The sequence below is a fragment of the Ictidomys tridecemlineatus genome, chromosome 4 (assembly GCF_052094955.1).
Source record: "Ictidomys tridecemlineatus isolate mIctTri1 chromosome 4, mIctTri1.hap1, whole genome shotgun sequence".
NCBI lineage: Eukaryota > Metazoa > Chordata > Mammalia > Rodentia > Sciuridae > Ictidomys > Ictidomys tridecemlineatus.
In genome coordinates this window covers 207,257,064-207,283,228 of record NC_135480.1, presented here as the reverse complement: position 1 = coordinate 207,283,228, position 26,165 = coordinate 207,257,064, and the positions used below count along the sequence as shown (strand labels likewise).

At 61.4% G+C, this 26,165-nt stretch overlaps 1 protein-coding gene across 3 annotated transcripts; it reads left to right on the top strand.

Annotated features, from left to right (window-relative positions):
• Fam163b (family with sequence similarity 163 member B) lies at positions 1–25,981 on the top strand. 3 transcript variants are annotated; one of them, XM_021734372.3, is made up of 4 exons: positions 1–330; positions 9,971–10,070; positions 23,141–23,256; positions 23,877–25,981. In XM_021734372.3, exons 3-4 carry the CDS (start codon positions 23,164–23,166, stop codon positions 24,282–24,284), a joined length of 501 nt encoding a protein of 166 aa, XP_021590047.1. In that variant the 5' UTR covers positions 1–330; positions 9,971–10,070; positions 23,141–23,163; the 3' UTR covers positions 24,285–25,981. The 3 variants fall into 3 exon arrangements, with proteins under 3 accessions (XP_021590047.1, XP_077904722.1, XP_005337011.1); XM_078048596.1 differs by lacking the exon at positions 9,971–10,070 and having other exon boundaries at positions 23,101–23,256; XM_005336954.4 differs by lacking the exon at positions 9,971–10,070 and having other exon boundaries at positions 2–330.
• The last annotated feature ends 184 nt before the right edge of the window (positions 25,982–26,165 follow it).

The window sequence follows — 26,165 nt, the reverse complement described above, 5'->3', positions numbered from 1 at the left end:
GCGCGCCCTCCCCGCCAGCGCGCGCCCCGCGCCCCGGACTGGGCTGGAGCCGCGCGTGCCGCTTGCAGGGATCCAGCCCCGGCGTCCGGAGCCGCGGCCGCAACGCGCAGCTGGCAGGGACTCCCTCCTGGCCACGCAGTCGCCTTCCGGGGTCCTTCTGGGGCCTCTCGGCGCCCGCCTCGCCCGCCGGGTCCCAGCAGGCGCCGCAGACGTGGCCTGGGCTCCAGTCGCCGCTCCTAGCTGCGCCCTGCCCGGAACAGACGCCCGCCCGGCCGCCCCGTCACGTGCGCCCAAGTCCTCGGCCGGGCAGCGCCGTTCCCATGGTTCAAGGTAAGGGCCGAGCGGGCGCGCGGGTCAGAGGGTGTGGGAGCAGACGTCGCAGGCTGGGAAGCCCCAGCTCAGTGCCCAACTCGCCCACTGCAGTCTGCCCCAGCCACCTTGCCTCCAGAACCCCTGTCCCACGCAGATATGGGGCCAGCACCTCCTGTCCCATCATGGTCCACCTTCAAAGTGAACTGCGCTGGGCATGGAACCCTAAGGGAGAGGCTGGGAGACCACTGTGGGAAGGGAAGCTTCATTTCCCTCCAACAGTGGCCTGGGGTAGGGGGGTGGGGAGGGAAAGTTTGCCAAAGAGCTGCTTGGAAACCTGCCCCGGTTCTCTGCTGCCAGGACCTGAGACCTTTTCCATTCCTGACACTTACCATCTGTCAGGCAGGCACCACACTGGGCACTTGACCTGCCCGGCACCCCTGAGATAGGGTCATAGGTCCCATTTGACAGATGAAGAAACTGAGGCCCGGAGAAGTTTGGTCCCTTGCCCAAGGTCACACAGTGAGTGGTGGAGCTGAACTCAAAACCTGCCTCGGGCACCACTTCATGCCCATGTTTGTCTGTGTGAAACCTCAGCTTAAGTAGTGGGGACAGAAGCAGGGGTACCAGACTGACATTTGCATTTTCTCAGTCAGGAATGAAAAAATTCTAAGCACAAAAAAAAATCCAAGAGCAGCTTCATCGCCACCCCCCCCCCAGCTCCTTCATCTCCACAGGCTCAGTGCCGTGTCCCACCCAGGCCAGGACGGTGGGCAGGTGTGGTCCTGCCAGTGTGCATCTGTGGCTCTGAGACAAAGAACTCCAGAGTCACCCTTATGGACCTTTCTCCAGGCCAAAGGGACTGTCCTGGAAGCCCGAGCCCCTGCATGCCTCCCGTGCCCCACACCAGGAGGCCAGAGTTCAGGAGAGTGGAGGAACAGCACCAGGCTTCTCTGTGCACTGCCCTCTGCCATGCCAGCCAGGCTCCTGGGGGGCTTCCAGGGACAGTGGGAACTTCCAGCTCCTGAGAAGTTCAGCCTTGCTCAGAACGCACACACACACGGTCTTCCCCCTTCCCTTGAACTAGAATTGTCAACAGGGCCCCGGTGACCAAGGCTCTGGTGACCAGACCCCTCTGGGCTGTGGGGAGGGGGGCATGAACTCTGCACCGCCTGTGAAGTACCGGTAGCTCTGCTGGAGCTGGGGAAAGTTCGTCACAGCTACAGCCAGGCGCAGCCAGCCTGAGCTTCCCTTCCTCTTTCCGCCTTGGCGGGCATCGCGTTGCGCGTCTGCGTGATGCTGGGGAGAAACACAACAGCACGTCTCTGCCCAGGTTTTGGGCCCTGTCCCCTGGGTTTCTTGGGAGGCTGGCTCATCTGGACTCACTTGGCAAGCTTGGAAAGGCTCCTGCAGGCTGTGGCCTGGGGAGGACCCACAGGCCGTCCCAGCCTCAGTGCCCCGGGGCCTGGGGAGGGAGTGGGGAGCTCTGCAAACCTCACCTCGCTGGTCTCAGAGCACGTAAGCTGCGAGGAACACGGCGAACACAGCGCAGGGAAGTGCTGCTTCCTGCCCCACCTCTCCAGCAGGTGGGGAGGGAGCCCCAGACACCCACTGCTGGTGCCCATGCAGTCAGGCAGCATGGGCAAGGGTACCAGGGAAGGGTGGGCACCGGCAGAAGAGTCGCCTTTCTGGGTGACCTTGGACCAGTAACGCTCTTCTAGACCTAGCCCCCATCTGTGCTAGGAGGGGATAGATCACCCTCTGTCCCCTGGAGGCCTCCACGGCTCTGTTCCTTGTAGCCCTGGATGGAGTGGGCAAGGCCCGGGCAGCTACAGCCCATTCCCTTGTTGTCCTGGTGGTGAGGGAGTGAGGAGCGGTTTGGACACCTCAGGCCAACCTGAGTCCCTGCCAGCCCCACCTCCTCTCACCCCCTTCTTGCACACTCAGGGCCAGCTCTAGGTTGCCAGGGCTGGTTTGGGGTGAGGCTTTGTGGCCGGGCCCCTGGCTGCTGTGTGCCTCCGGTCCCACCACATGGGCTGACCTACAGAGCCAGGGCAGTGGGATCCAGAGAGGAGTAATTACAGCTCTCGGAGGGGAGATCGACCACATCCCAGTCAGTCGCGTCCAGCTCAAAACTCTCTGGGCAGAAGGGGAAGCAGAGTGGCAGCTGGCCCCTCCTGTCCTCCTCTTAGCTGCCACTCTGCTGCCACCTCCCATTCCAAAGCAGCAAAGCCCCAACCCGTGCGTCAGGACACTGTGGTGTGTGGTGGAGAGGGTGGGCTCCAGGCCGTGTCTGGGGTGAGTCACTTGGGGCCTCATCTGCAGAGGGGTGCTTCTGCCTCCCCACGCACACAGGGTGGGCACCTGGGCACCTGTGAACTGGGCGAGGCTGTGGAGCCCACCTGAGCAGGCGGCAGCCAGTCTGTGCTGGTCTTTCTTGCTCTCAGCCCCTAGGGATTGCTCCAGAGGGCTTTGATGAGGCTGGAGCCTCCCACCCTTGCTAGTCCCTCTCCTTCCCCTTGGACACGGAGGTGCCAGCTGCAGGGTGAAGTCTGCTGTCAGAGCTCTTTGTCCCATGGGAACTAGGTCCCCTCATTGGGTTCAAGCTGTCGAATCCTCTCCACCCCCAGGCCTTGGTCCAGGCCCCTTGCTGGGGTCAGGAAGGCCTATGAGGGGCTGCTCCTGCTGCCTGGGGAGAGGTGGGCTGTGGCAAGAACCCAGAACTCAGACCAGGTCTGGGTCAGAGCCCAGCTTGTGGCTTCCTGGCTGAGGGGTCCTGGGCCCTGTGCTCCTGGGCCACACATGGCTCCTGGGTCCCCGCTTCCCAGGGGTCGTGTCAGTGGGGCTAGAGGGGGACAGGAGTCAGACAGACCAGGCCCATAAGCCCTGCTCAGAGGAGGGCTTTATAAAGTCCACACCTGGGGTTAGGGTCAGAACTGGTCTTTAGAGGACACTCTGTGGCTGCAGCATGGAGGGTGACTTGGAGGGGGAGGCAAGAGGCAGGGGACCCTGGGAGGAAGCTGCTTGTACATCCAGCAGGGGAGCAGAGGAGGCCTGGACCAGGGTGGCCAGAGGCAGTCAGGTGCTGGGCACATTCAGGGATGCGGATGTATGTTGGGGCAGTGGGCAGATGGCCAGGACAGGACAGGCATCACTTCCATAAAACTCTAAGCAGAGGCTAAGCTGGAGACTGAGCCAGGTCTGGACACTGGGTGGGCTGCACGTAAGCAGTGAGGAGCCTGGGTATGCGGGCACCTGGAGGAGGACTGTCCTTCAGGACCAGCGTAGCACCAGGCCATACATCCTGCCCTGGCAGGATACTGCTACCTGTCCTCGATGAAGGTGGTCCTAGGTAGTGGCAGCCAGTCACCTGTGACCATGTGCTCAGCTCTCCCAGAGGGCTGGGCCAGTAGGGAGGACTAGGAGCTGGCTGACCAGGGACTGGACATTGGTCCCAGTACAAACCCAGCTCCCAGGGCTGCAGCCACATCTGTCACATTCCCTGGCTACCGAGTTGGCAGTGTGGCCATGCTATAAGAGCATAGCCTTTAGGCCTGACCAGAGCTGTCTGTGTCCAAGCTGTGAGTCCCTGTTAAAGTTACTTCACCTCTCTGGGCCCAGATTCTTTATTCATAAAATGCCAACAGTTATATCCACGTGGGAGGATGTATCATTTGATGTGCTGGGGACAGGGGGGACCCTCACTGCTAAGCACTAGTGAAACCTCTTCCAGGCCAGGTGTACCCGGGGAAGCCATGGTGGTGCCAGAAGGTGGCCTTGGGCAGACTGGCCACAGGGCTGCCCCTCACAAGCAGGCAGTGCCCACCGTGAGATGGCACTGGCTCCCTGGCTATGAGGTCGTGAATGAGTAGAGCCATTGCCACCTGCATCTTGGTGCTTCCCAGCCAGGTCCAAGGTTTCCACAGGCAAAGACGACCCCTCAGGCAGTCCCGGGTTGGCCTTGCCTGTCTGCTGGGCCTGCATCTGGGACCCATGGGGAAGAGTCCACTCTTTTGTTTTGTTACATGTAACTTACAACCACAAATCTGTGGCCTGAGAACCAGGACCAGCGGCATCAGCATCCAGGGAAGGTGGAGGGTGCAGGCGCCCAGCCCCTTCCACTCTCCTGGGGGACTCCATGTGCCCCTGGTTCTAGAAAACACACAGGTCGCTACAACAGAAAGCTGTCCATTTTCCTAATAGGTGACTTCACCTTTTATGCCACGTTAGTGTTTATCTAACTCACATTCAGTTTAACCTACACCGTGCCATTTTAATAAACGCGATATCCGCCTGCCGAAGAGAGAAATGAAGCCATCCTGCTTCTTTGGGGTCATTGTCTACAAAGTCAAAGGCCCTAGCCCCTGGCTGAGGTCCAGACCTCCCCCTTGTCCTCTGCCCCCTCCTTTCTGCCCCCTGTCTATGCATGCTCAGCGAGTGCCCTGACTGAACTGCTCACCCTCCTCATGGCCTTCCCTGGCTGGATCAGCAATGGTCCTGCAGGCTGTGCACAGCTTGGGCTTATGTAGACTTGATTTGGGGGTGCACTGGGAGTAGGATTAGACACGGTGCAGGACAGTTCTCCATGGACAGTAACCTGGGTACAGGAGGCAGGTGTCCCAGATCTGGGGAAGGTAGCCCTGGGCTGGAGCAGTCTGGGAAGGCTCCCTGGAGGCAGAACTTAGCTGCAAGGAGAGTACGGAGTGAGGGCGCAGGTGTGGCAGAGAGCAGGGGCATGCCTGCCGTCACTGGAGGCAGGGGAGACCATCTGGTGACGGTGGCCTGCTAAAGATGCCCCTGAATTTCCCTGCTCCCTTAGTGGAAGCTGCTTCCCCTTCATCTTGTTGCTTTGGACCCTTTAAGAGGACGAGGGCTGAGGCCTCACTCCTGCCCCGGCCTCAGTGCGCTGGCCTCCTGGGTGGCTGAGGCCCCGCGCCCTCCTTGCTCCCTGGGCTCTCCAGCTGCCAGCCCTGTGCGGTGCCTGCCATGCATCCCCTAGCGCTGGCTCTCAGTGTTTTGCTTGGAGTATACAGTGGCCTGAAGTGGGCACGAGGCTGCCGGGGGCGGGTGGGGGCGGCGGCCTGCAGGGCCCCAGGAGCTCCCTGCCCGCGAGGCCTCACCTTGCAGGCTGGAGATGGCGTGTTTACACCGTGTTTCCCAATTCCTCTCCTTGGCGTTGGCAGACGCCGGCCCACGTGGTGCATTAGGGAACTTTCCTAAGGCAAAATAAAGATGTTCATTTTTCCATTTCAAAGGCAAGTGCCCCCTCGAGGCTCCTGTTCACGGCCCAGCTCCGAAGCTGGGCAGACCCCAAGGACTTTCAGGAGGGCCCACCAGGGCCGGCAACCACCTCCGGCTCTGAGCAGGTCAAAGCCGGCCACTGCTTTGAGAGGGGGATTCTGGGATCTAATGATCCAAATCCAGCTTGAGGGGAGGCAGTGGAGGAAAAACTCTAGTTTGCTTAAAAATCCTAGTTTCCCTGCCTTGCGGTCAGCCCGCCTTGGGGCTCCCCTGGGCCTCCTGTCTCCGTGTGAACCCACTTATGGAATTCAAACTAGATTTTACCTTTGGGAGCCTCCCTCGTGAGAGTCGCTCTGGTCCCCAAACAGGCTTCTCCAGGGTCGTCTTAAAACCCAGCATCTGGGTATCACTTCTGGGGTCGTTTTTTTTTTTTTTTTTTTTTTTTTTCTGGGGTCGTTTAACGCTGTTCTGCCATCACTTTCCGCCTGCCTGGTTCTTCATTGATCAGGAGAGGGGGAGGGAGTGGGGGAGGGACAGGAGGAGGGGGAGGGGGAGAAGCAGAGGCGTGGGGGAGGGGCAGGGAGCCAGTGCTCACTGCAGCCAGGACCTGGCTCTTCCCTGCTGGTGAGTTGATTTAACCTCTCTGCTGCGTGCTTTTCCCCCTCCAGTCACCATTGAAGATCCCAGACACCAGGACGGCCCCGGACAAATGGGACCTGATGGTGGGGTCTGGGGTCTCTGCCTACAGTCAGGTGGGGCCTGCGGAATGGCCCTGTGTCAGGCTTGGCCGAGGCTCCTCGCTTACAGCCCACCCAGTCCTAGCTGTACCCAGACCCCTGGAGGGGCCCAGGAGCCCCACTGGGACAGACCCCACTCCCCTGCCCTCCCCTGCCCTCCCCTGCTGTGTTCCTGTGTGCCGACTGGCTTCTGTATGCTCCGAGACCTTCTTCCCTGAGGGCCCTCCCTCCTGCTACCCACTGCCTGAGGACCTGGCCTGGCCAGTGCCAGGTCTCTGCTCCTTCATCAGCCTCTCAGGGACACACCCCTGTCCTGCCACCTCCCAGTGGCCCTGTGACACCATCCCAGGCACCAACAGTTGGCTCTGGGGTTCCTCCCTGTCAGTCTTCTCCATGGGGAGACCGCTGACCCTGTCCACCCCTGGGCACACCACCTGCACGGTGTCTGCTCACCAGGGGCACTTGGTCCACACTTGCTGGGCAGCAGGGCTGTTCCTGCAGTTGGGAGAGCCAGCCTGTAGTGCAGGGTCCTCTGCGTGGCCCCCCTGGACTGATTCCCATATTTAGAGCCAGAAATGGCATCTGTTCCCATCAGGACCTTCCCTCAAAATACCCCAAACTAGCAGAACACCCACTGGGAAGGAGGGGCTCAGAGGGCGTCCAGCAGGGTCTGTCACCAGCGCCTCCCCCCCCACCGCCCCGTGGCAGGGTCCTCAGCTGCCAGAAGGCAGTTCTGCAGGGCTGCAGGCCTCCCAGGCCGGCCCAGGTCAGCTGTGCAGTGACAGTGCTGACCAGGGTCTCCACTCTGTAAGACAGGCCCTCTCAACACACCCACGCTCGCTTAAGAGCAGCGGAGCCCACTCTTTAAAAGAGAAAGTTGACGTGAGAACAGAATTCCTCCAGGAGGCCTCGGCCACCAGGCCTGGCTCAGGTGGCCACACCGTCCACGGAAGTTACAGCAGAGTAGCCAGCTCAGCCCCATGGAGAGGCCCAGAGGCTGAGAGAGGGCCAGCAGCACCTCCAGCCTCTGGGTCCAGGCAGAGGTGAACGTGGCGGTTTGCAGGTCAGAGCTGAGCCATGCTCACGTGGGCCACCTGGGGCACGGAGACCCTGCGCCAGGGCCAGGAGAGCCCCACCCCTCATTTAGCACACCCTGGGATGAATGGACAAATGAAGGAGTGAGGGAGGTGAGGGACACAGGGTGGTGGGTGCTCAGGGCTCCGCTGCCCCAGCTAAGAGGGTAGCCGCTGAAGCCCTCCTCATCGATCTCCTGCCTTTCACTTGAGAGGGCACTTGGAGTGACCTTTGGGGAAGCAGAAGTCCGGACCCCATCAGGAGCTGGACACGCTTTGTAGACAAGCTCTGGCGGGTCCTTGCTTCAGTGGGGAGGAAGCCTCTGCAGTTGTTTGTGCACTTGTGATTAAACTGGGTAACTTCCAAAGTCCCTCCATACCCCAAAGAAAGGGATTTGGGGTTCTCAGATTCGGGGCATCTGCTGTGCACATGTCATGACCTCCTAAGACTCTAGAACTTTCCTTGATGATTCTGGGCATCCGTGACAACACCCCTCAGACCTCCCGCACACGCTCCTGCGTCCTCTGGCTGCCCATGGTCCTCCTGCCCTCTGGTCCCACCCACCCAGCAGTGCCCACCACACGCCCCCTCTCAAGCTCCACAGGGGGCGATCAGATACGGGCTCGGATCAGGGAACAGGCGGGCTCCAGGTTGGGCCACATGTGCTGAGTGCCCACCTGCACTTTGAAGGGAAGTGCCAAAGCAGGGACAGGTAGCAGCAGCCCACACCCTCCCTTTGGCTGCTGGACAGGCCTCCAGGCTCTGTGGGATCCTGGCTGCTTGGTCCTTGTCCCTGTCCTGTTCTTCATTCACCTTCGATGAGACACACACACCCGTGCCCTCTGCAGCAGGTGGGCAGGAAGGAGCAACCCTGCTTCCTACACCGGCCAGATCCTCACTCAGCAGAGGCACGACTCAGGCTTCAAGAGGCGTCTGCCCCTCCCAGGGGCGGCACCCGTGCTGCCAACTCACCGCTGTGGTGTCCCGCTCCTCTGACCACCGGCTCTGTGAGCAGCTGGCTTTCGCTCACATGGCCCCTGCTTTATGCATCCTGCCCGTGTTCAGTGCTGTGAACGTGGCGGTTTGCATGCATGTCAGAGCCCAGCCATGCTCACGTGGGCCACCTGGGGCACGGAGACCCTGCACCTCGTTCAGCACACAGAGCCTTGGAGACTGCCTGTGACCTCCATGCATTCCGGGTTGTTAAGTACATTGACTTTTGCTTTCACACTCCTGTGGTGACCTGTGTGGTGGCAGAACGAGGTCACTGTGCACATGGCTTGCCCTGTACCCATCCCCATGTCTCCCTGCTTGCTCTGAGGGCCTGCACTTGCAAGGTGGGGGTCCCCAGTGTGAAGACACTCTGTGGAGCTGCTGTCCCTCACACTGGGCCTCCCCCAGGACAGGACAGACGTCACCCGGCCCCACCAGAAGAGAGTGCTTCCCATGGGGCTCCCAGGCAGGCCACTCAGCTGGATTTTTGTGAGCTCTGGAGCTCAAGAATCCTGAGCCTGGTTCCTGGATGCCATCACCTGCCCAGGTTAGGCCAGCAGGGACCCAAACCTCGGGAGAAAATAAGAATCTGCCTCCGACAGGTCCCAAACAGCGGGAAAGGAGCTGAGCTGTGGGGCCCTGGACCCTGGCAGGGGAGGCGGTGCTGATGCCACCCTTTATTTCTGTTGAGAGCCACAGCCAAAGGGGCCCCAGCAAACTTCCAGCTGCCAGCAAGCTTCAGACTGCCAGCTGATGATTGGCTCACAGTGGCCCCAGCAACATCCAGCTGATTGGCTCCTCTGCGGTGATGTTCATTGGGCTGTTTCCCTGCCCTTCAGACTGCCAGCTGATGATTGGCTCACAGCAGCCCCAGCAACATCTAGCTGATTGGCTCCTCCACGGAGCTGCTCATTGGGGGACTTCTTTGGCTCCGCCCACGCGACCCAGCCAATCGGCCTCAAGAGCAGGAGGATGGTGGGAGGTGGTGAGGTTGGTGTGAGGAGAGGCTTGTGGAAGCCGGTGGTGGCAGTTGGGCTCTGAGGGTTTTTCCCTGGAGCTGTTTTGTTTGGCGTTTGTAGTTCTAAAAATAAAGTTAGTTTCTTTTTGACAAGTGGCTCCTGATTTGTGCCAAGCCAGACTTCGGCAATTTCCACTTCACGTTGGAAAGGGTTTTGTTCGGCTTCGTTTTTTCCAGGTGGAAATGTCGGGTGGGCGGTGCCTCTTATCTCTTGACACTCGCAGAGGTCACCCACCGCCTCCTGGTTCCCACTGCCCGGTGAGAAGTCTGCGGTCACGCTTGCTTTCCCCCTGCAGGGCGTCTGCATTTGGTTTTCTCTTTATTGCTGGTTTCGAGGGCTTTGGTTATATTGTTCCTGGTTGTTTTCTTCACGTTGGTGGTTTCTTGAGCCTTTTGGCCTTGTGGCTTCAGAGTCATTGTCCCATCTGGAAATTGTCCAGCCAATGTTTCCTCTGATCATTTTCCTGGGGATCGTAATTGCACCCATCGGCTCAGGCCATTTGACGTCTCCCGTGTCTCACTGAGGCCGTCCATTCACTGTTTGGTTTCTTCTGTCTCCTTTCCCTCTCTGCTTCACCTGGGTGGTTTCTATTGCAAGTCTGCAAGTCTGCGGGCCGAGCCTCCGGTAATGTCCAACCTGATGTGGACCCCTTGATGGATTCCACATCTTAACCAGGCTGAGTTTTCATCTTTTGGAGGTTAGTCTCTTTCGTGTCACTTACATTTCCAGTTCACGCTGTTTCCCCCCTGGTGCTTCCCCTAGTGCTACAGACAGTAGCTATTTAATGGTCTTGTATCCTAATCCATTCTTGGGCCATTTCTGGGCTAGTTTCAGGGACTGGTTTTTCTCGTCACTGGAATTTGTTTTTTGGTTTTTTTTCTCCTTCTTCTTTGCATTTGAGGAACTTTTCGCTGGACGCCAGATGTTGTGAATTTTACCATGTGGGGTGCTGGGTACTTTATTCCCTTATGCATTTGTGAGCTCTGTTCTGTGATGCAGTTAGGTCGTTGGGAAATGCTTGATCTTTTCAGGTCTGGCTTTTTAAGCCTTGTTGGGCAGGACCAGAGCAGTTTTTAGTCAAAACCCTCCCAGTCTCCCTTCCGGGTGCTACCTGTCCAAGAGGCCTTCCTGTCCGATGGGATGGGAGCTGTTTCTGGACCTGCCTGAGCTTCAGGCGCTGCTCCCTAAAGCCCCCTCAAGTGGTTCTCTCCCTCGGGCCACAGGTGGTTCCGCTCTCGTGTGCTAAGCTGTCCTCAGCTGACCGCTGCAGGGCCTCTGCCGGCTCTGGGCTCTCCTCTGCAGTGCTGTGTCCTGAAGCTCTGGCTGCTCTGGCCTCCTTGGGCTCCCAGCCCTCTGCCCTCAACTCAGAGAGATGCAGCTCCCGCCGATTCCTCTGTCAGCTGACCAGGCACTGACCAGGCAGGACACTAGATGATCAGAGGGCCCCCTTGGCTTCTTCTCCTGTCTTGAAAGTCACTTTCCTCCATCATCTGATGTCCAGGGCTTTGAATGCCATCGTTTCAGTCTTGTCCTGGACAGACAGTCCTTCAGGTGGGTCAGAAAGCTGTCGCTCTTACTCCATTGTGGCTGGACCTCTGTGGTTTGTGGCTCTTCTCTGTAACGAGGGCTGGTCCTCCTGATGATGAGGCAGGTTCTGGCAACTCCTTCACTGTCGTCACTGGGCTGAGACACGGAGGGTAAGAAATCCCCAGGAGATGCAGAGCCTTCCTGGGCTCCTGCTGCAGCGCCTCTTGCACTGTCCCCCTGGTGCCTCCCCTGGGCAGCTGCCAAGGCCAGGAGCCCCAGGTCACCTGACTCCCTGCCCCTCACTGCATCCAGCCCCCAGAGTCCTGCGAGGGCACCCTCCTCCAGCCACACCGCCCCTCTCACCTGAGGCCTCGCGCCCATCACCACACCACGTGCCCTCCCCGCAGTCAGCTCTGACCTGCAGGACCCCACTCTCCAGCCAGCACTGCCAGTCAACTGAGAGTGGACACTGGGACAAAACAAGAGCAGCAGAGCAGCAGAGCGCCTGTCCCCAGCGACCCCACTTCCAGAACGTCATAGTAAGGTGGCCAGGGCCAGGGAGTAACGGGCAGGCTGGGTTGCAGAGGTCAGGGGAAGCCTGTTTCCGGAACATGGTCTGGGTCGGAAGCTGGGTGACAGTACCGTGGGAGGGACCCATGGCCCTTGGGGGTCAGGAGGAGAGGCAGCAAGGAGACTGGAGAGGCACAGCCCCAAGGGGTTCTAGAGAGATGCACAGGGGCTGGGGGTCTGGTCCTGTGTGCCCAGAGTGTGGTCTGGCAGCCCAGGCAGCCCAGCACCCAAGACATGCCGACAACCAACACAGAGTGATCTGGGAGGAAGGGCACCTGGCTGCAGTCGAGGGCGTTGGGAGATGAGGCCCGGGGTCTGTGGAGGTGGCTCCCCTCGGCCCATCCCTCCTAGAATGAAGCTTTCTGGCCCCGAAGCCCCTCAGCCTGCCTGCCCGCAGTCCTTCACACAGCCGCTCCTCTCCCAGCTCACCTCCTCCCCCTTCAGGCCTCTGGCAGGCCACACCTCCCAGCTGTGGTCCCGTGAGCGCTCTCTGTCCTCCCTCCTGACATCACTGGTCAGGGTCTCAATAAGTAGAGGCAGTGGGGGACACCCTGGAGGAGGTGGATGGAGGAAACCTCAGGGCTGTTCTGGAAACAGCTCTCCATGAGCTGATAACAGGAAAATACGAGCAGCATGGTCCACAGGGTGGTCTGGGTTTGTTAAAAGAATAAGATGAAATCATACATATAGAAATGCCCCCAGCTCTGCAGACCCCTCAGGGCTGGAGCCCTTCCCACACGGCCACTTGTCATCGCAGATGGCTCTCATGGCACCCTGTGCTGGGGGGCAATGGGTGTGGCCTACCCAGAGCACCACACAGGACAGATCAGCACCAGTACTGCCAGGCCATGGGCAGCAGGCAAGGTCTGAGCCAGGGGTGTGCATCCAGCCTGCTGCTCTCTGGGCCCCCCGACTAGGCAGGGGCCATGTCCCCCTCTGTCACTGTCCCAGCACAGCCCAGTGCTTAGCACACAGCCAGGCTCCATGGAGCAGTGGAGGCAGGAGGCTGGCTGGAGGCTGGCATAGATGTCTTGTCTCAAAGAGGAAGAGACTGAGGCCCATGGTCACACGGACACCACGGAGGAGAGTTGGGGTCCCGCCCACATGTTTCTGACCTGGGCCGACTTGGCTTCAGGGGTGACTGGGGATGGGTGAGAGGTGGCGCCCTGCTGCCTGGAGTCCTACGCTGCAGCCTGCCTTCTGGTGGCGGGAACATGGAGGGCCGTGGTGGGGGCTCCCTGAGGGTGTCTGTGGACAATGGCCATGGGCTGAAGGAGGCCGAGTCTGGACCCTGGGCTGTTTAGGAAATTTGTGCAGCACCCACTGGGCACTGGAGGTTGGGAGGACGAGGGCCGTCCAGGTGCCTTGTGTGCACAGTGGCGTGGGCAGAGAGGCTGAGGTGGGCCACCCGGTGACCGTGCCCAGAGAGAAGATAAGAGAGGGCTGACACCCGCTGCCATCTGCCGCCTGCCCCCTGGACCCAGCACACAAGCTGGCAGGGTCCCTCCGGCATCAGGCACGTAGTAGCCACTAGGTGTCTGGTGAGGGAGCCTCCTGTGGCCGGGACAGGCAGCAGGCCCTGGTTGGTGCTGCAGTGTGGGTGGGTGTGGCTGATCCATCTGGGTGCCCAGGTGGGACAGGACCAGAGATCAAGCGGCTCAGGATGGGCTGTGGAACCTGCTCATGTCTGCCATGCCCCTCAGGCCAGGGTGGTGGGCCCAGGGTGGTGGGCCAGCTCTGCAGAGGACCTCCAAGAGGGCGGCCTGTCCCACTGGGCCCACTGCCTCATGGCACCCCAAGCCTTTGTTCCCTGGGCAGCTCTGTGGCTGAGGGGCCGGGAGCTTGGCCTGCACCTGCCCATGGAGGACTCAGGGCGAGTCCCACCGAGGCCCCGAGCCCTTGCAGCTCTGCTCCCTGGGGCCTGCATCATGAGGGCCTTGCTGGACACTGAACTTGAACTCGAGCTGCTGAGCCAGGCGGTGGGCTAAGGCCTGGATCGGGTCCTGGCTGTGCTCCCCGACTCTGCCTTGGTTTCCTGCCTTTGTGTGAGGATGCTCCCAGCCCCGACGCAGGTGCCTGGGAAGGTTCGAGCTTGATACCTGGTGTGCTGCGGCCCCTGCCCGGCACCCTCCTGTTCCTACAAGAGGAAGTGAAACTTCAAAAACGAAAACCAGACAAAACAAAACCAAAAAGCCCCCACTTAAGTCCAGCAGCAGAAGGGGTTTTAAAAACTCAACCTCTGTGCATGGCTATTTTTAAGGGGGAGAAAAGTCAACCCATCTGCAGCTGAGCTGGGGCTCCTCTGGCCTCCCACCCATTTCCTGGCACACTGCCGAGTTCTTGAATGTGGCAGCTCCTCTGCCCCCTGGCCTGGCCTGCAACACTGAGCCTGCTGTGGCCCCACCACCACCTGCCCAGGAGGCTCTAGGGGGCAGGCAGGTGACCGTGGGGGCCACAGGGCAAGATCCCTTCCCACACCTGGCACCTCTGCACACCCAGAGCCCTGCCCTGCTTGCCCAACCCCATTCAACAGCACAGAGGTAGCCCCTACTGTGTGCGCTCGCTGTGCGGACCCCTGGTGGCGGAGAACTGTAGACTGGAGAAGGTCCTTGTCCTCTAGGGGCTCTTCTGCAGGACGTGGGGGGAGGAGGCTGTTGTGCTGTGTCCTTCCCTGCTTCAGGCAGCCAGACGGGGAGCAGGGTGTGAACACACCAGGGTAGGCACCATGTCACCCCGCCCACCCACCCCTACTGTGTGCCTTTTCTTTGGGTTCATTGTCTATAAATGGGCTGACATAACCCTGCTGGACTGCCCCAGGGAGGGGCACTGTGGGAGGTGCCGTGCCATCCTGCGCAGAGGCTCTGTGCCACAGGTGGGCTTTCCGTCCTGAGGAGCCAGCCTGAGTGAGCCGGGAAGCTCAGCAGAGGGACTAGGAGTTGGGTGGGGACCCTGGGGGCAGGGTCAGGCCCAGGACGTTCCTGAGCATCCTCACTGTGCTGGAAGCAGCCAGGGCAGAGGCTGGGGTGCCTGAACCCCATTGTCCTCACAGGCACACGCAAGGCTGGACAGGAGAGGCCTGGGGGCTCTGGGACAGCTGCAGCTCTCCATCCAGATGCTGCTGTGGGCCTCCTCCCACCCTCTGGTTCCCATCCCCTGGGGGCTGGAGGCAGCTTGGGTCACTAAGGAGATGTATGGGTGTCCTGGGCAAGGCTCCTTCTCCGTGGCCTTGACCACCCCTTTGGACAAGGAGAGAGGAGGCTAGACCCTCCACTGCTGAGCTTGCCCCTGCACCCTACCTGTGGGCACAGCCCAGGCTGCCCCGTCCTGGGCATAGAGTTTGCTAGACTGGGTGGGAACTGAGGTTTGAGACAGGCTGACTCCCAGGTGACGGGGACAGTCCCCCTCAAATAGGCAGCCAGCTCCAGCCATGCTGATGGTGGGTAGTGACCTCATCTTCATGAGGCCCAGAGTGCTGCCCAGGCCATGCTGAGCCAGGGTCTCCTCTGCCCCCAGCCACCACCAGCCCTGCACCTGTGCTGCAGACCGGCCTGCCCACTGTGGGCCTGGGGTCGCTGCACGTACCCGGGCCTGTGAGCCCTGGCGAGTCGGAGGCTGCTGCCCTCTGACCTGGACCCCTGTCAGGAAGCGTGGGACGGGCCCCAGCTGGGATCCTCCTTCCTCTAGCTGCTGCAGAGGCTCTGACCCCTGCCAGGCCAACTGCACAGACACCTGCCTCCTCCAGGGTCCTGGATCCTGGCCATGGCCCTGGGGCCCGGCATCCCCTGACCATGGCCTCTGCTCCAGCTCCTCTCCTCCAGCCCACAGCTGCCCCCTACTCGGTCCCCTTCCCAGCACCAGCCAGGCTGGAGTGCTGGGCCTCCTCTGGCTTTTCAGCTCTTGGCCTGAGGGGCAGGTCCTGAGGTGGCCTTGTGACATGGATTTTGAACAGGCTTGGGTTCCGACAGGCCTCCGGGCTCAGAGCAGGACACGGGTTTCCTGACTCCTTGGGTCGCTGCTCCTTTCTGGCCTCAGGGTACTTGCAGAGAATGTGGATCAAGGTTTCCTTCCATCCAGTGGCTTGAGAGACACTGCCTCCCAGACAGCAGCTTCCCACCTGTGACAGGCATTTCCTCTGCCACCAGGGAAAGCCATTAACCTGAGGGAAGCCCCAGAGGGGACCTGGCATCAGACACATCCAGCGCCTGAGGCAGGTGGCTCAGGAGGCCACGGGCAGGGTTCTTACCAGCCCTGCCATTGCTGAAGTAAGGCCCGAGCCGCCCCCGGCTCTGCAGGGTCTGCAGGGGTGTTCCCTCCCCTCTCCTGGAGCTCAAGGGCACCAGAGGCGGTCCGTCCGTCACAGGCTCACGCGGAGCACCCACTGTGGGCCCGGCTCAGGGCAGGGCAGGGAACTGAGGGTGAGGCTCTGCGCTCAGGCTGACCCCAGGGCGCCTCATCTAGGGCCCAGGGAGAATTTCAGCACACCCAGAAAGCACCAGAGATGATGGATGGAATGTCCGGGTCGCTGTGCTCTTTCTGGGACCCCTCAGGGAGCCAGACTAGCAAGCTGGCACGCCAGGGCACCACATGTTTCCTGAGCAACCCACCCCGGTCCTGGGCCTGGATGCACTGATTCCCCAACTGTGGGCATTTTCTTGGTTCCCGACAGAACGAGAGCCCTGGGAACCCGGCTGGGCCCTCCCTGGCCCTGGCCTGCTGAGCTCCAGGGGCTGGGCTGGGCTGCAGACTGCACTTGGGGGCAGGCATTCCCGGTGCCCCTGGTGCCCCTCTGTGGGGCCGTCCCTGGCCGGCTCTGGATAACATCTTGGAGCCCAGCTGGGGCAGCCGGCCCTGCTGCACTTCCCTGTCTGTTTATTACCGCAGCGCAGGAATCCAGGAGCCCGCAGAGCGTGAAATTAGGAACAAATGTGGAGGAGGTCTAGACAGGAACTCTGCGGGCCGCTCTGCTCTGCTCCAGAACGGCGGGCCCTGGGGCTTCCAGGTAGCGGGAGCACTTTGAAACCAGATGGATGCGTTTGTGGAGCAAGGATCTCAGTCCCCAGAGCCCTCAGAGAACGCCACACTGGGGGGAGCCTCAGAGGACACAAGCTGGATTCCCAGCCCCGCCCTGTCCTGGCCCCTCAAAGCCAGCCCCCTCTGCCCCAGCCTCGCTTTGTGTGATGAGTGGCCCCAACGTCACTTGGTTGGAAGGACACTTGTTAAGCCAGCAGGTCCCGGGCTCGCTGCAGCCTGGAAGCCATGTTCACCAGGCCCCCAGCTCTGGTACCAAGGACCGGAAGTCCCTGGGCTTCAGGGCCTGGCCAGGCTTGGCTTCTTGGCTCCTACCAGAGCGCTGGGCACCTCAGGAGAGCCGGAGACAGATCCTGCATCAAGCTTTGCTGCAGGGGCTGGGGTGGACACAATTAAACAAACCACGGAGGCTGCAGCCTCTCGGCCTTTGAGGCAAGTGCGAGATGGGCAAGAGGGGACACGGAAAACTAGAGCCGGGAGGAGGGCAGGACATGAGAGCGTGTGTCCTGTAGTCAGGGCAGCCGCACAGGGGGAGGCAGGTGGAGGCGGGTCTGGCTCTGCTGCCAGGTGCTTCCTGCCTCTGTCCCGCCCGGCCCCACCGCCTGATGGTTGGTGTGGAGACAACAGAGCCTGTCCGCTCCTCGGCGGTGCTCCAGGGTGGCTGCCCAGACGAGACAGGGGCTATTGGAAGGGGACTGTCGCCCACCAGGGCCCCCCTGCACAGGCTCCAGGGTGGAGGAGGAGCAGAGGGCCCATCTCACAGCCTGCCCTTGTGGAAGCTGGGGGTGGGGGTAGGGGTGGGAAGCAAAGCTGTTTATAAAGCTTTAAAATCGTTTATGGTCCCAGGGGGCAGAGCAACAGTTCAGCGAGCCCCACTGAATTGCTGGCTGGCAGCAGGCGGCTTCAGAATTGCTGCTGGGTTGCAAACAGGCGGTGGCAGCTCTGCCAGGCTGTCACAGGGCCGCCTGGCACTTACCTGCCTCCGAGGCGGCCTGTGCTGTTCCCCGCACGCACGGCAGGCCCAGCACAGTCTAGACAGTCCTCTTCCTGGACCAGTCAGGGACCGCCTCCTCCAGGAAGCTTCCCAGCATCTAATGCTCTGTCTCTAGCCCTGGGCCCCAAGCCCTCCCTTCATCTCCCAGGCAGCAGCTTGGTTGGTCTCAGGACTGGTGCCTGGGTGCTGTGTCCCAGGCCAGCATGCAGCAGAGGCTCTGTTTTCCTTCCCCTGCAGTCTCCAGCGGCCTCTTGGCACTCTTTCCCATCATGACCCTCTAAGTGTGTCCTGTGGCTGAGCCACCGAGGTCCTGGAGTGGGAGGAGTCCATTGGCTAAAACTGCCTACCTGTGTGGATGAGGGCATGGGCCAGAAGGAGGCTTCTGACCCCAGGCCACAGCCAGCTGAATGCCCCAGCAGGACGCAGACCTGGGGGGCATGGCGGGGCAGAGTCCCTGCCTGGAAGATTGAGGCGGGCAGCAGGATGCAGGAGGGGAGGGGAGCTCAGGGTTATGTTCTCCCATTGCGTGGAGGGGCATGGTCCCTCCCAGGACTGGCATTTGAGTTCTGAGGCTCAGTGAAGTCCAGGAAGGCTTTCTGGAGGAGGACGGCACTTGCCTGGCTTCAGTGGGGGTCAGAGGGAAGGGCATCCCAGTGGGTGGCACAGCCAGAGCAGAGAGAAGGCAGGGGCACAGCCAGGGGACAATGGCACCTTCACCCTTGGGACTGTTTGGAGTTAACTGCAATGATGTCAGGCCCGGGCACGAATGGAGCTGCCAGGAGCGTGTGCGTCTGTGTCGGGCCTGGCCCTGGAACCTGGCACCCACCACGGGCGTTGCTGTTCCCTGAGCGTGTATCTGTGGAGCGAGGCGGAGACGCTCCAGCTGGATAGGCCGGGTGTTGGAGTGGCTGCTGCTGACAGCCCTGGGCACCTGGCCTGAGCCGGCACCCTTCCCGGCTGCCTGCCGCTGGAAGGAACCCAGGCCCAGAGGAGACGCAGCTCAGGCCCCAGGGGCCAGGCAGAGCAAGGGACCATCTCGGGCCTGGGAGCATGGCCAGCTCTCACAGTGACCCAAGGAAGGACATAGGCCCAGGGAGAGACACTGTCTGACAGTGCACCTGCCCTGGTGCAGAGTCCCCAGTGCCCAGTTCTTGTAGCCCACTGGAGGCCGAGCGGGGCCGGCAGGTAGGGGTCCCTCGAGTGCACTGTCTGGAGCCCCTGCCTGCCTGTCCCAAGGGCCTCAGCACCACAGTCCTGATCTTTGCGTCTTACTCCCCCTCCCAGCTCCTGGGGCCTACCAGGCACGTGCTCCCTGGGGAACCTGGCCCCGGCCTAGAGCCCCAGCTGTGGTCAGTGACTGCATTCAGCCCGTCACGACAGCTAGCCATACCCAGGCCCTCTCTCTCGCCTCCCCAGGTTGAGTGAGGCCCCTTGGAGGCAGCAGGGCCATGACTGGCTGCTCTGGGCCAAATGTCAGAAGCCCACTCAGCTGTGTCTTCCCAGGGGAGGGTCTCGCTCACACCTGGGTCAGGACCCCAGCAGAGGACAGGTTTCTCCACATCTGTTTCTGTCCTGTTCCCCTGGGGCCAGTTCCTGCTGGCTGTCCACACACATGGCACAAAATGCCAGCCCTGGCCGCAGCTAGACCGCTTATGTCTGCCCAGGTCCTGGGACCAGCAGGGACCTGTTCCATCTCTCAGAAGAGAAGCCAGCCTGGGGCACGCGTCCACTCCAGCCCCAGTAAGCTATGGGCAGCAGGCAGCAGTCAGGGTACAACTGGGCACCAGGGGCAGGGTGCAGAGAGGAGAGTCACAGAGACAGTGACCCACACATGAGCGTGCCATGGGGTCCAGGGCATTCGTGCAGACGTGGGCCTTGACAGGAGGGAGAGGGAGCCGCAGAGGGCACTGCCCTGCCTTAGGTGGATGGTCATGACCACTGGCCCTGACCCACTCTGCCTCCTCATCCTGCTGCTGGGGCCTGACAGGTCACATCATCCCTCCAGTCCGCAGTTTGCATCCCACAGAGAGGAGGGCCAGCCTGGAAAGTGTCAGACGGGACGATGGGCAGGCACGGCCTCTGTGTCGAGACCCTGTGGTCCCCACAGGTAGTGAGGACTGCTGAGGCTCTGAGCTGCAGGAGAGGCCTGTTCTCCAGGACGATGCATGCAGACCAGCTTGGCCTAAGGGGACACTGGGGCTTGGCTGGACTCCTGGGAGGCCCCTGCGTATCCTGGGCCTCAGTCTCCTCCCCAGTAACCTCGGCGTCCCAGCAGCTGACCTCTCCTCCTCAGGCTGTCCTCCTGACCACAGAGGAGGACTCCCCAGAGTCCCTTCTGCAACCTCAGGGGAAGGTCAAGGACATATCAGTATCCCTGTGAGACCCAAAGTGGGGGCGAGGGCAGGACAGTTGAACCCCATGCCAGGGCACCTGCCTGCTTGGCCTCAGCTCACCTCTGCAGAGCTGGTGCCAGTCATCTGGACGGCCCCGCCCTGCCGCTGCCGCCCTGGATCCTGCCTGTCAGCCTATGTCCCCAGCAGGGCCAGCTGGCCAGCTGGCCTGAGCCACCTGGGGAATTGTGTGGGACTGGAGCTGCCAGGCAGAGCTCCCAGGAGTGTGTGAGGTCCCTGGCTCCGTCTCTGTCCTGTGTGTCTGGCGGTTTGTCCGTCTCCGCCTGGCTCTGCTGCTTTGAGTCTGTCTGCAGCAGGCTGTCTGCACCTCGCTCTGTCTGCCTGTATCTGGAGTTGCCTGTGTGTCTGGCTGGATCCTCTCTTGCTGTCTTCCTGTCAAGGGGCCGGGTTCCAGGTCCCTGTGTCCCAGCCAGCCCCTCTGTCGGTATGTGTCCGTGTCCCCCCTCCACGGGCACCTCCTTGCCTGGTGTTGACCCTCACAAACCTGGCTAGAGTCAGTGGGGGCACCCCGAGGCCTCCCCCACCCCAGCCAGACCTCGCCTGCCGGTTATTCTCGTGCATTCTTGGAGGAGGGTTGATCAACCCGAATCCCAGCGGCTCTGGCAGATCCCCCAGGCCCTCCAGGGACGTGCACATGGAGCTTGTCCTGCCAGCGTCTGCAAAGGCCTGGGAAAGGAGCGGTGGGCACCTGTGCTTGTGCCCCCACAGGGCAGCCGGGAGCGGGCTCCTCCATGTGCCAGGCATGAGGTGGCTGCCAGGAGGCCAGGCCAGCCCTGTCCATCCAGGGAAAGACAGCAGGAGACGAAGAGGAAGGTCAGAGACAATGTAGGAAAAGCCCCTGCATGTGAAAGGCAAGGAGTGCACCTGGTCCGGGTGAGGAGAAGCCATGGGAGGGTGAGCCCAGAGTTGAGTGGGACTGTCACCTCTGGGGGCGCGCAGGGGAGGGGCAGGGGCAGAAGCAAGACCGAATGCCCACGGTGTCACACTGTGGACTTTGGGACCAAATGTTTTCTATGATTAATGAGCAAAATTAAATTCATTTAAAATTTTTAAAAAGAGAGAAAAATAAAGGCACACAGGTGTGGAGTGGTGGGGGAACTGAGCTGAGGTCTTTCCAGTGAGTTTGAAACCGTCTCCTGACTGTGCGTACCTAAAGGGGCCGGCACAAAAAGGATAGAAACCCAAACTCGGTTCAGAAGCGTTGTCAGTGAACCTACTGGTCACGTTATTTTGAAGATGATCACAGAGGAGAGGACAGGTACGCTGACCTAAGTGGAAAAAGTGCCCACCACGGACACCACCAGGCTCAGCGCCTCGAGCGCAGACCCGACCCTACAGTCGCACCAGCAGGAAATACCAGGCACTGCGGGCACCCCGCCCAGCCTTGTCTGAGAACCACCCTGTGGGGCCATCCCTGGGGTCCCACCAGAGCAACCCAGGAGCCGCCAGAGGGGCCTCCAGACCCACAGTCCCAGGGGGGCCACTGAACACCAGGAGTGACTGCAGATCCAGATGCATCAGCGAGTCTGTGGCGTCACGATGACGCTGAAAACAGGAACTAAGGGTCACCGCTTGTTCTGCAAGTGGCTAGAGGTGAGACTGGCCCCTGTGCCCTTCCTTACGGCTGCTCGGGGCCAGCAGTCTAGGACGCGCAGGCGGCTCTTCTGCACTTCCCTCAGAAGCACCAGGGTGAACGGCCGGGGAATGGACCGCATCTGAAGTGGCCGTTCCGCGTGTCCCCATGGACTAGCCGTCTGGACTGCTCAGGCTGCCCGAGCGATCTGCTGGGAAAGCCGGGCCAAGCCTCTGAACCCCCGGGTAAGGCAACAGCAGGACCAGAGAGGAGCAGAGGCCGCCTGACCGCGAGGCAGAAGCCAAGCGCCACAGAGGAGCGAGCGCCTGGGCGGTGAGGCCCCGCGCACCCAGCGCACAGGCCGGTGGTGGCTTTCCTCCCTGGTGGCGCAGGGAGGCAGGAGGAGGGCTTGTGAGAACTGGCCTGGCCTGGAGGCCAGCACGTGCTGAGGCACAAGCCGGCCGGGAGCAGGCATCTCGGAGCCCCTGGAGCACGCAGGCTGGGTGCTTTGCTAAGTCCTCGTCTGTCAGTTTGGCGCCAGTGTTGGGTAAACTGGCTCGCTCTGGGATCTTGCAAAACTCCAGTCACTCCCGCCACCCGGCCCCTGCCAAAAAAAGAAAAAAGACTTGGGAATAGGGGAAGGGGTCTGTCGGCCACTCCGGCCACTCCACTGGCTCGCGAGAGGGCGTGGGGACGGCCAGAACTCGTGAGGGGGTTGCTGAACCTTCGTGCCCACACCTTGAAAAGTGAGCAGATGCTCATGGGAGGGGGCATGGGCTCCAGGGTCAGTCTGTCCCCCGCATTCATGTGCTGGGCCATGTCCACGGCAGGGCTCAGGCAGGAAGTCCCTGAGCCCAAATTCCCACCTCTGACAATGTCCCGAAGAGAGCATTGAAGTAGGTTCTGTGATCCAGGAGCCACCCTACCCTAAACATCATTGAAAATATTTTTTCTCAGTGTAAACAGCCTAGCTATCAAAAAGGAATTGGCTTTCAGTTTTGTAAGATAAAAAAAAAAAAAATCTTAAGAGTGAATCTTCTTGACAGTGCTAGATTGTACAATTAAAAACAGTGGCCAGGCTCAGTGGAACACACCTGTAATCCCAGTGACTGGGGAGGCTGAGGCAGGAGGATCACAAGTCGGAGGTCAGCCTGGGCAACTTAGCAAGACCCTGTCTCAAAAGTTAAATAAATAAATAAATGGGTTGGGGTGTAGCTCAGTGGTAGAGCACCCCTGGATTCAATACCCAGCACCCCCCAAAAAAATTGAAGATGGTAGATTTTATGTCCGATGTCCAAGCATTCTGTTACTATTGATATTTAAATGAAAAAGCATCATGTTAAACAATGGATTATGACCAGAAATCATGTTGCACCCGAAAGTTAATGATTCAGAAACAGGTCACAGGACCCGGAGCCCAGCTCACTGCTGAGCGCAAGATCTTGACAGAACTGTGCTAGCAGCTCCCGCCTCTTGCAGACGAGAAACAGGCTGGGGTGGGAAGGGAGAGGCCTCAGGGGGCTCGTCTCCTCCCACCTGCCCTGTTCCACCCTGAGCCCTCACCTGTCACATGCGCGTCCGGGGGTACCTGCTCCCATTTGGCTGGTTCTTTCCTTCTGCACAGAGGTCTGGGTGACCCCATGGGGCTGCTGGTGTTTTCACAGGCTGTTGATGGAGAGGAGGGCGGATGACAGCCGGGACTGTGGTCATCACCGGGGGCATCTTGGCGACTGTGATTCTGCTCTGCATCATCGCAGTTCTGTGCTACTGCCGCCTCCAGGTACCCCCCAGGGCAGGGTAGGGCCAGGGCAGGGGAGGCCCAAGAGGCTCCAAGAAGGGACAGCCAGATCTCAGAGGAGGCGCCCAGCAGACAGCACTGGCGAGGACTCCCCCTGCCAGGCTCAGGGTCCTTGGCCCCCTGCTCACTCACCCAGGGCTGTCGCCAAGGCTCAGAGAGGACAAGGCACTGAGCGGGGGGCACACAGCTGCCCAGGGGGAGGGCAGAGGCGAGAGGGGCCGCCCTGCATGCTCCCTGGCCTGCCTGTGCTTTGATGCCTCCGGAGGCCCTGTGTCCTCCTGAGGTGGGGAGCCTTCTGGGCAGGGTGAGGTGGCCCAGGGCAGTGTCCACAACTGGACACTGGGGCTGGATGGGGCTTGGACCCCAGCTCTGCAGCCCCCATCCTCCGTCTCCATTGGCAAAGTGAAGATGGGGGCTTTCTGGACGAGGGGAGTGAGCCACCGCAAGGTGCTGAGCGCAGCGCTGGCCCCAGCAAGACTGGCAGGTGGTTGTGAGCGGGCGGGCTCCCGGCGGGGCTGCCCTGGACCCTGGGGACCCTCTGGCGTGGGCCAACCTGTAGGCACACGTGCGGTGGCATGCAGCACGGTCACCCTCTCCCGCAGTACTACTGCTGTAAGAAGGACGAGTCCGAGGAGGACGAGGAGGAGCCGGACTTCGCCGTGCACTCGCACCTGCCCCCCCTGCACTCCAACCGCAACCTCGTGCTGACCAACGGGCCCGCGCTGTACCCGGCCGCCTCCACCTCCTTCCGCCAGAAGTCCCCACAGGCCCGCACACTCTGCCGCAGCTGCTCCCAGTACGAGCCACCAACCTTCTTCCTGCAAGAGCCTGAGGACGAGGACGAGGCTGTTCGCAACGGCGGGGGGCGCGTGGCCTATAAGAGCATCAGCCAGGAGGACCTGGAGCTGCCCGCCGGGGGCTTCGGGGGCCTGCAGGCACTCAACCCCAACCGCCTGTCAGCCATGCGCGAGGCCTTCTCCCGGAGCCGCAGTGTCAGCACGGACGTGTGACGGCTGTCACGCGCCCAGCTCTGCCACACAAGGTCTCCAGGCCACTACAGAATACCCATGGCATGTCCCCAGGGCCCCAGGCCCAAGCCCGGGCTCAGCCCAGCCTTCCTCACATCCCTGTCCTCAGGGGTCCCCAGGCATGAGGAGCCCCAAGCCCTCTGCAGGGATGAGGCTCAGTGACCCCCAGTGTGGCCGCTTCAGGTAGAGGCCCGATGCCAGGGCAGGTGGGGATGGCAGAGCAAGGCAGGGCCTGGCTCTTGGTCACAGGGCCAGGCTCCTACCTCCAGGAGGTGCAGGACGGTGGCCATGGTTCCAACCCCAACTCAGCTCCCTGGCTGTGTGGCCTGGGCCATGCCATGCCCTCCTGGGGCCCTGGTCTTCCTGCCTGTGCCAGGAAGGGGTGGCCTCTGTGATGCCAGGGGCCCCGCAGCACAGGCCTCCCGGGGACAACAGGGACTCCATGCCCCCTGAACTCGGGTCTCCTTCTTCCCCCCTCTCCCTCTCCTTCTGCCCCCACCCCCTACAGGCACCTGCTGGGGCGATATGCTGTTGCCCTAAACACCTGGCAGACGGACAGAAGGGAGAGCTCAGGGCAGCAAGGTTCTTGGCGTACTTGGCCCCTGGTCTGCTGCTGGTGAAGAGGGAGGCAGAGGGAGAGGGGACACTGCACAGCTGGTCCCCAGCCTAGGCCAGGCCAGCAAGCAGACACCTGGGGGGTAGGGAGGTGGGCAGAGCCGTGGCCCAGGGCTCAGAGGTCCCCCGACTCACCAGGAGTCCTGGGTGGCCTTCCCACCCATGGGCCTCAGTCTCCCCATCTGCTGAGGAAGGCTGGCCGCAGAGAGCCCTTCGAGCTCTGATTCTCAGCAGGAGCCACCATGTCCAGGAAGATTGCCCCCCTCTCCACCTTCTTCCCCCCAAGCCCAGTCCCTGCTGGTGCCCCGTGGGTCCAGCCAGCCAGAGCTCGCTGCTCCTGAGTGGGAGCACATGCCCCTCCAAGCTCCAACCAGGTCTCCCGGGGACTTTTGCCCCCTCTCTAGCCCTCTCTATCACTGGGGGAGACGGTGCCCAGTGGCCGCCAGGGGCACTGCCCCACACCCACGCCACTGCCATCCAAGCACAGCTGTCCTGCCAGGAGGACAGCAGGACCCAAGAGCCCTTCCCTCTGGGAGCCTCCCCCTCCCCAGGTCCTACCCTGGAGCCACGGGTGGGTGGGCGCTCAGCACAGGCACCTCCCCAAAGATAAGCCTTCAAGGGCCTGGGCCGCCCCGAGCCAGGCCGGAGCAGGACCTTGGCCCTCTTACTCCAGCGCCCGTGAGTTTCCAGAGACGGGGCAGTTGGTGGAGACCCTGGGCTGGGCGCCGAGTTTCCCTCCTCTTCTTCCTCCCTCCCGCCTCGGCCGTGGTGGGGTTCACCCGGGGCCTGTGCAGTCAGCTCCCCACACCCCCAGAGCCTGCATCCCATCCCACCCTGTCCTGCATCCTGTGGAGTCGCCGGGCATCAGCTGGGGTGGGGCGGAGGGCACTCCCCAGCCCTTCCACGTCCCTCCCTTCTTCCTGGCCTCTGCCCTCTGGTGTAGTTCATAGATCTCCTTGAAACCAGCACCACCCCTCCCAGCCCACTCCATGCCGCCATGACGGGGCCTGCTGGTGGAGCCCTGGGCTCCCTGGGAAAGCGAAGCCAATAAACCTTGTCTCGCAGCCGCTGCTCCGTGTCTTCCATGCGCCTGGGCTCCTGCAGTGCAGCCCCCTCCTGGAGCTGCCCAGTGTCAGACAGTCACCTTTCTGATCTGGCTGGTGGGGTCCAGGGCCTGGGACTGGGAGTGGCTTTCTGGGAGGACTTGCCACAACAAGTCACTGTGTTTTTCAGTTCCCTAGAGGTGAG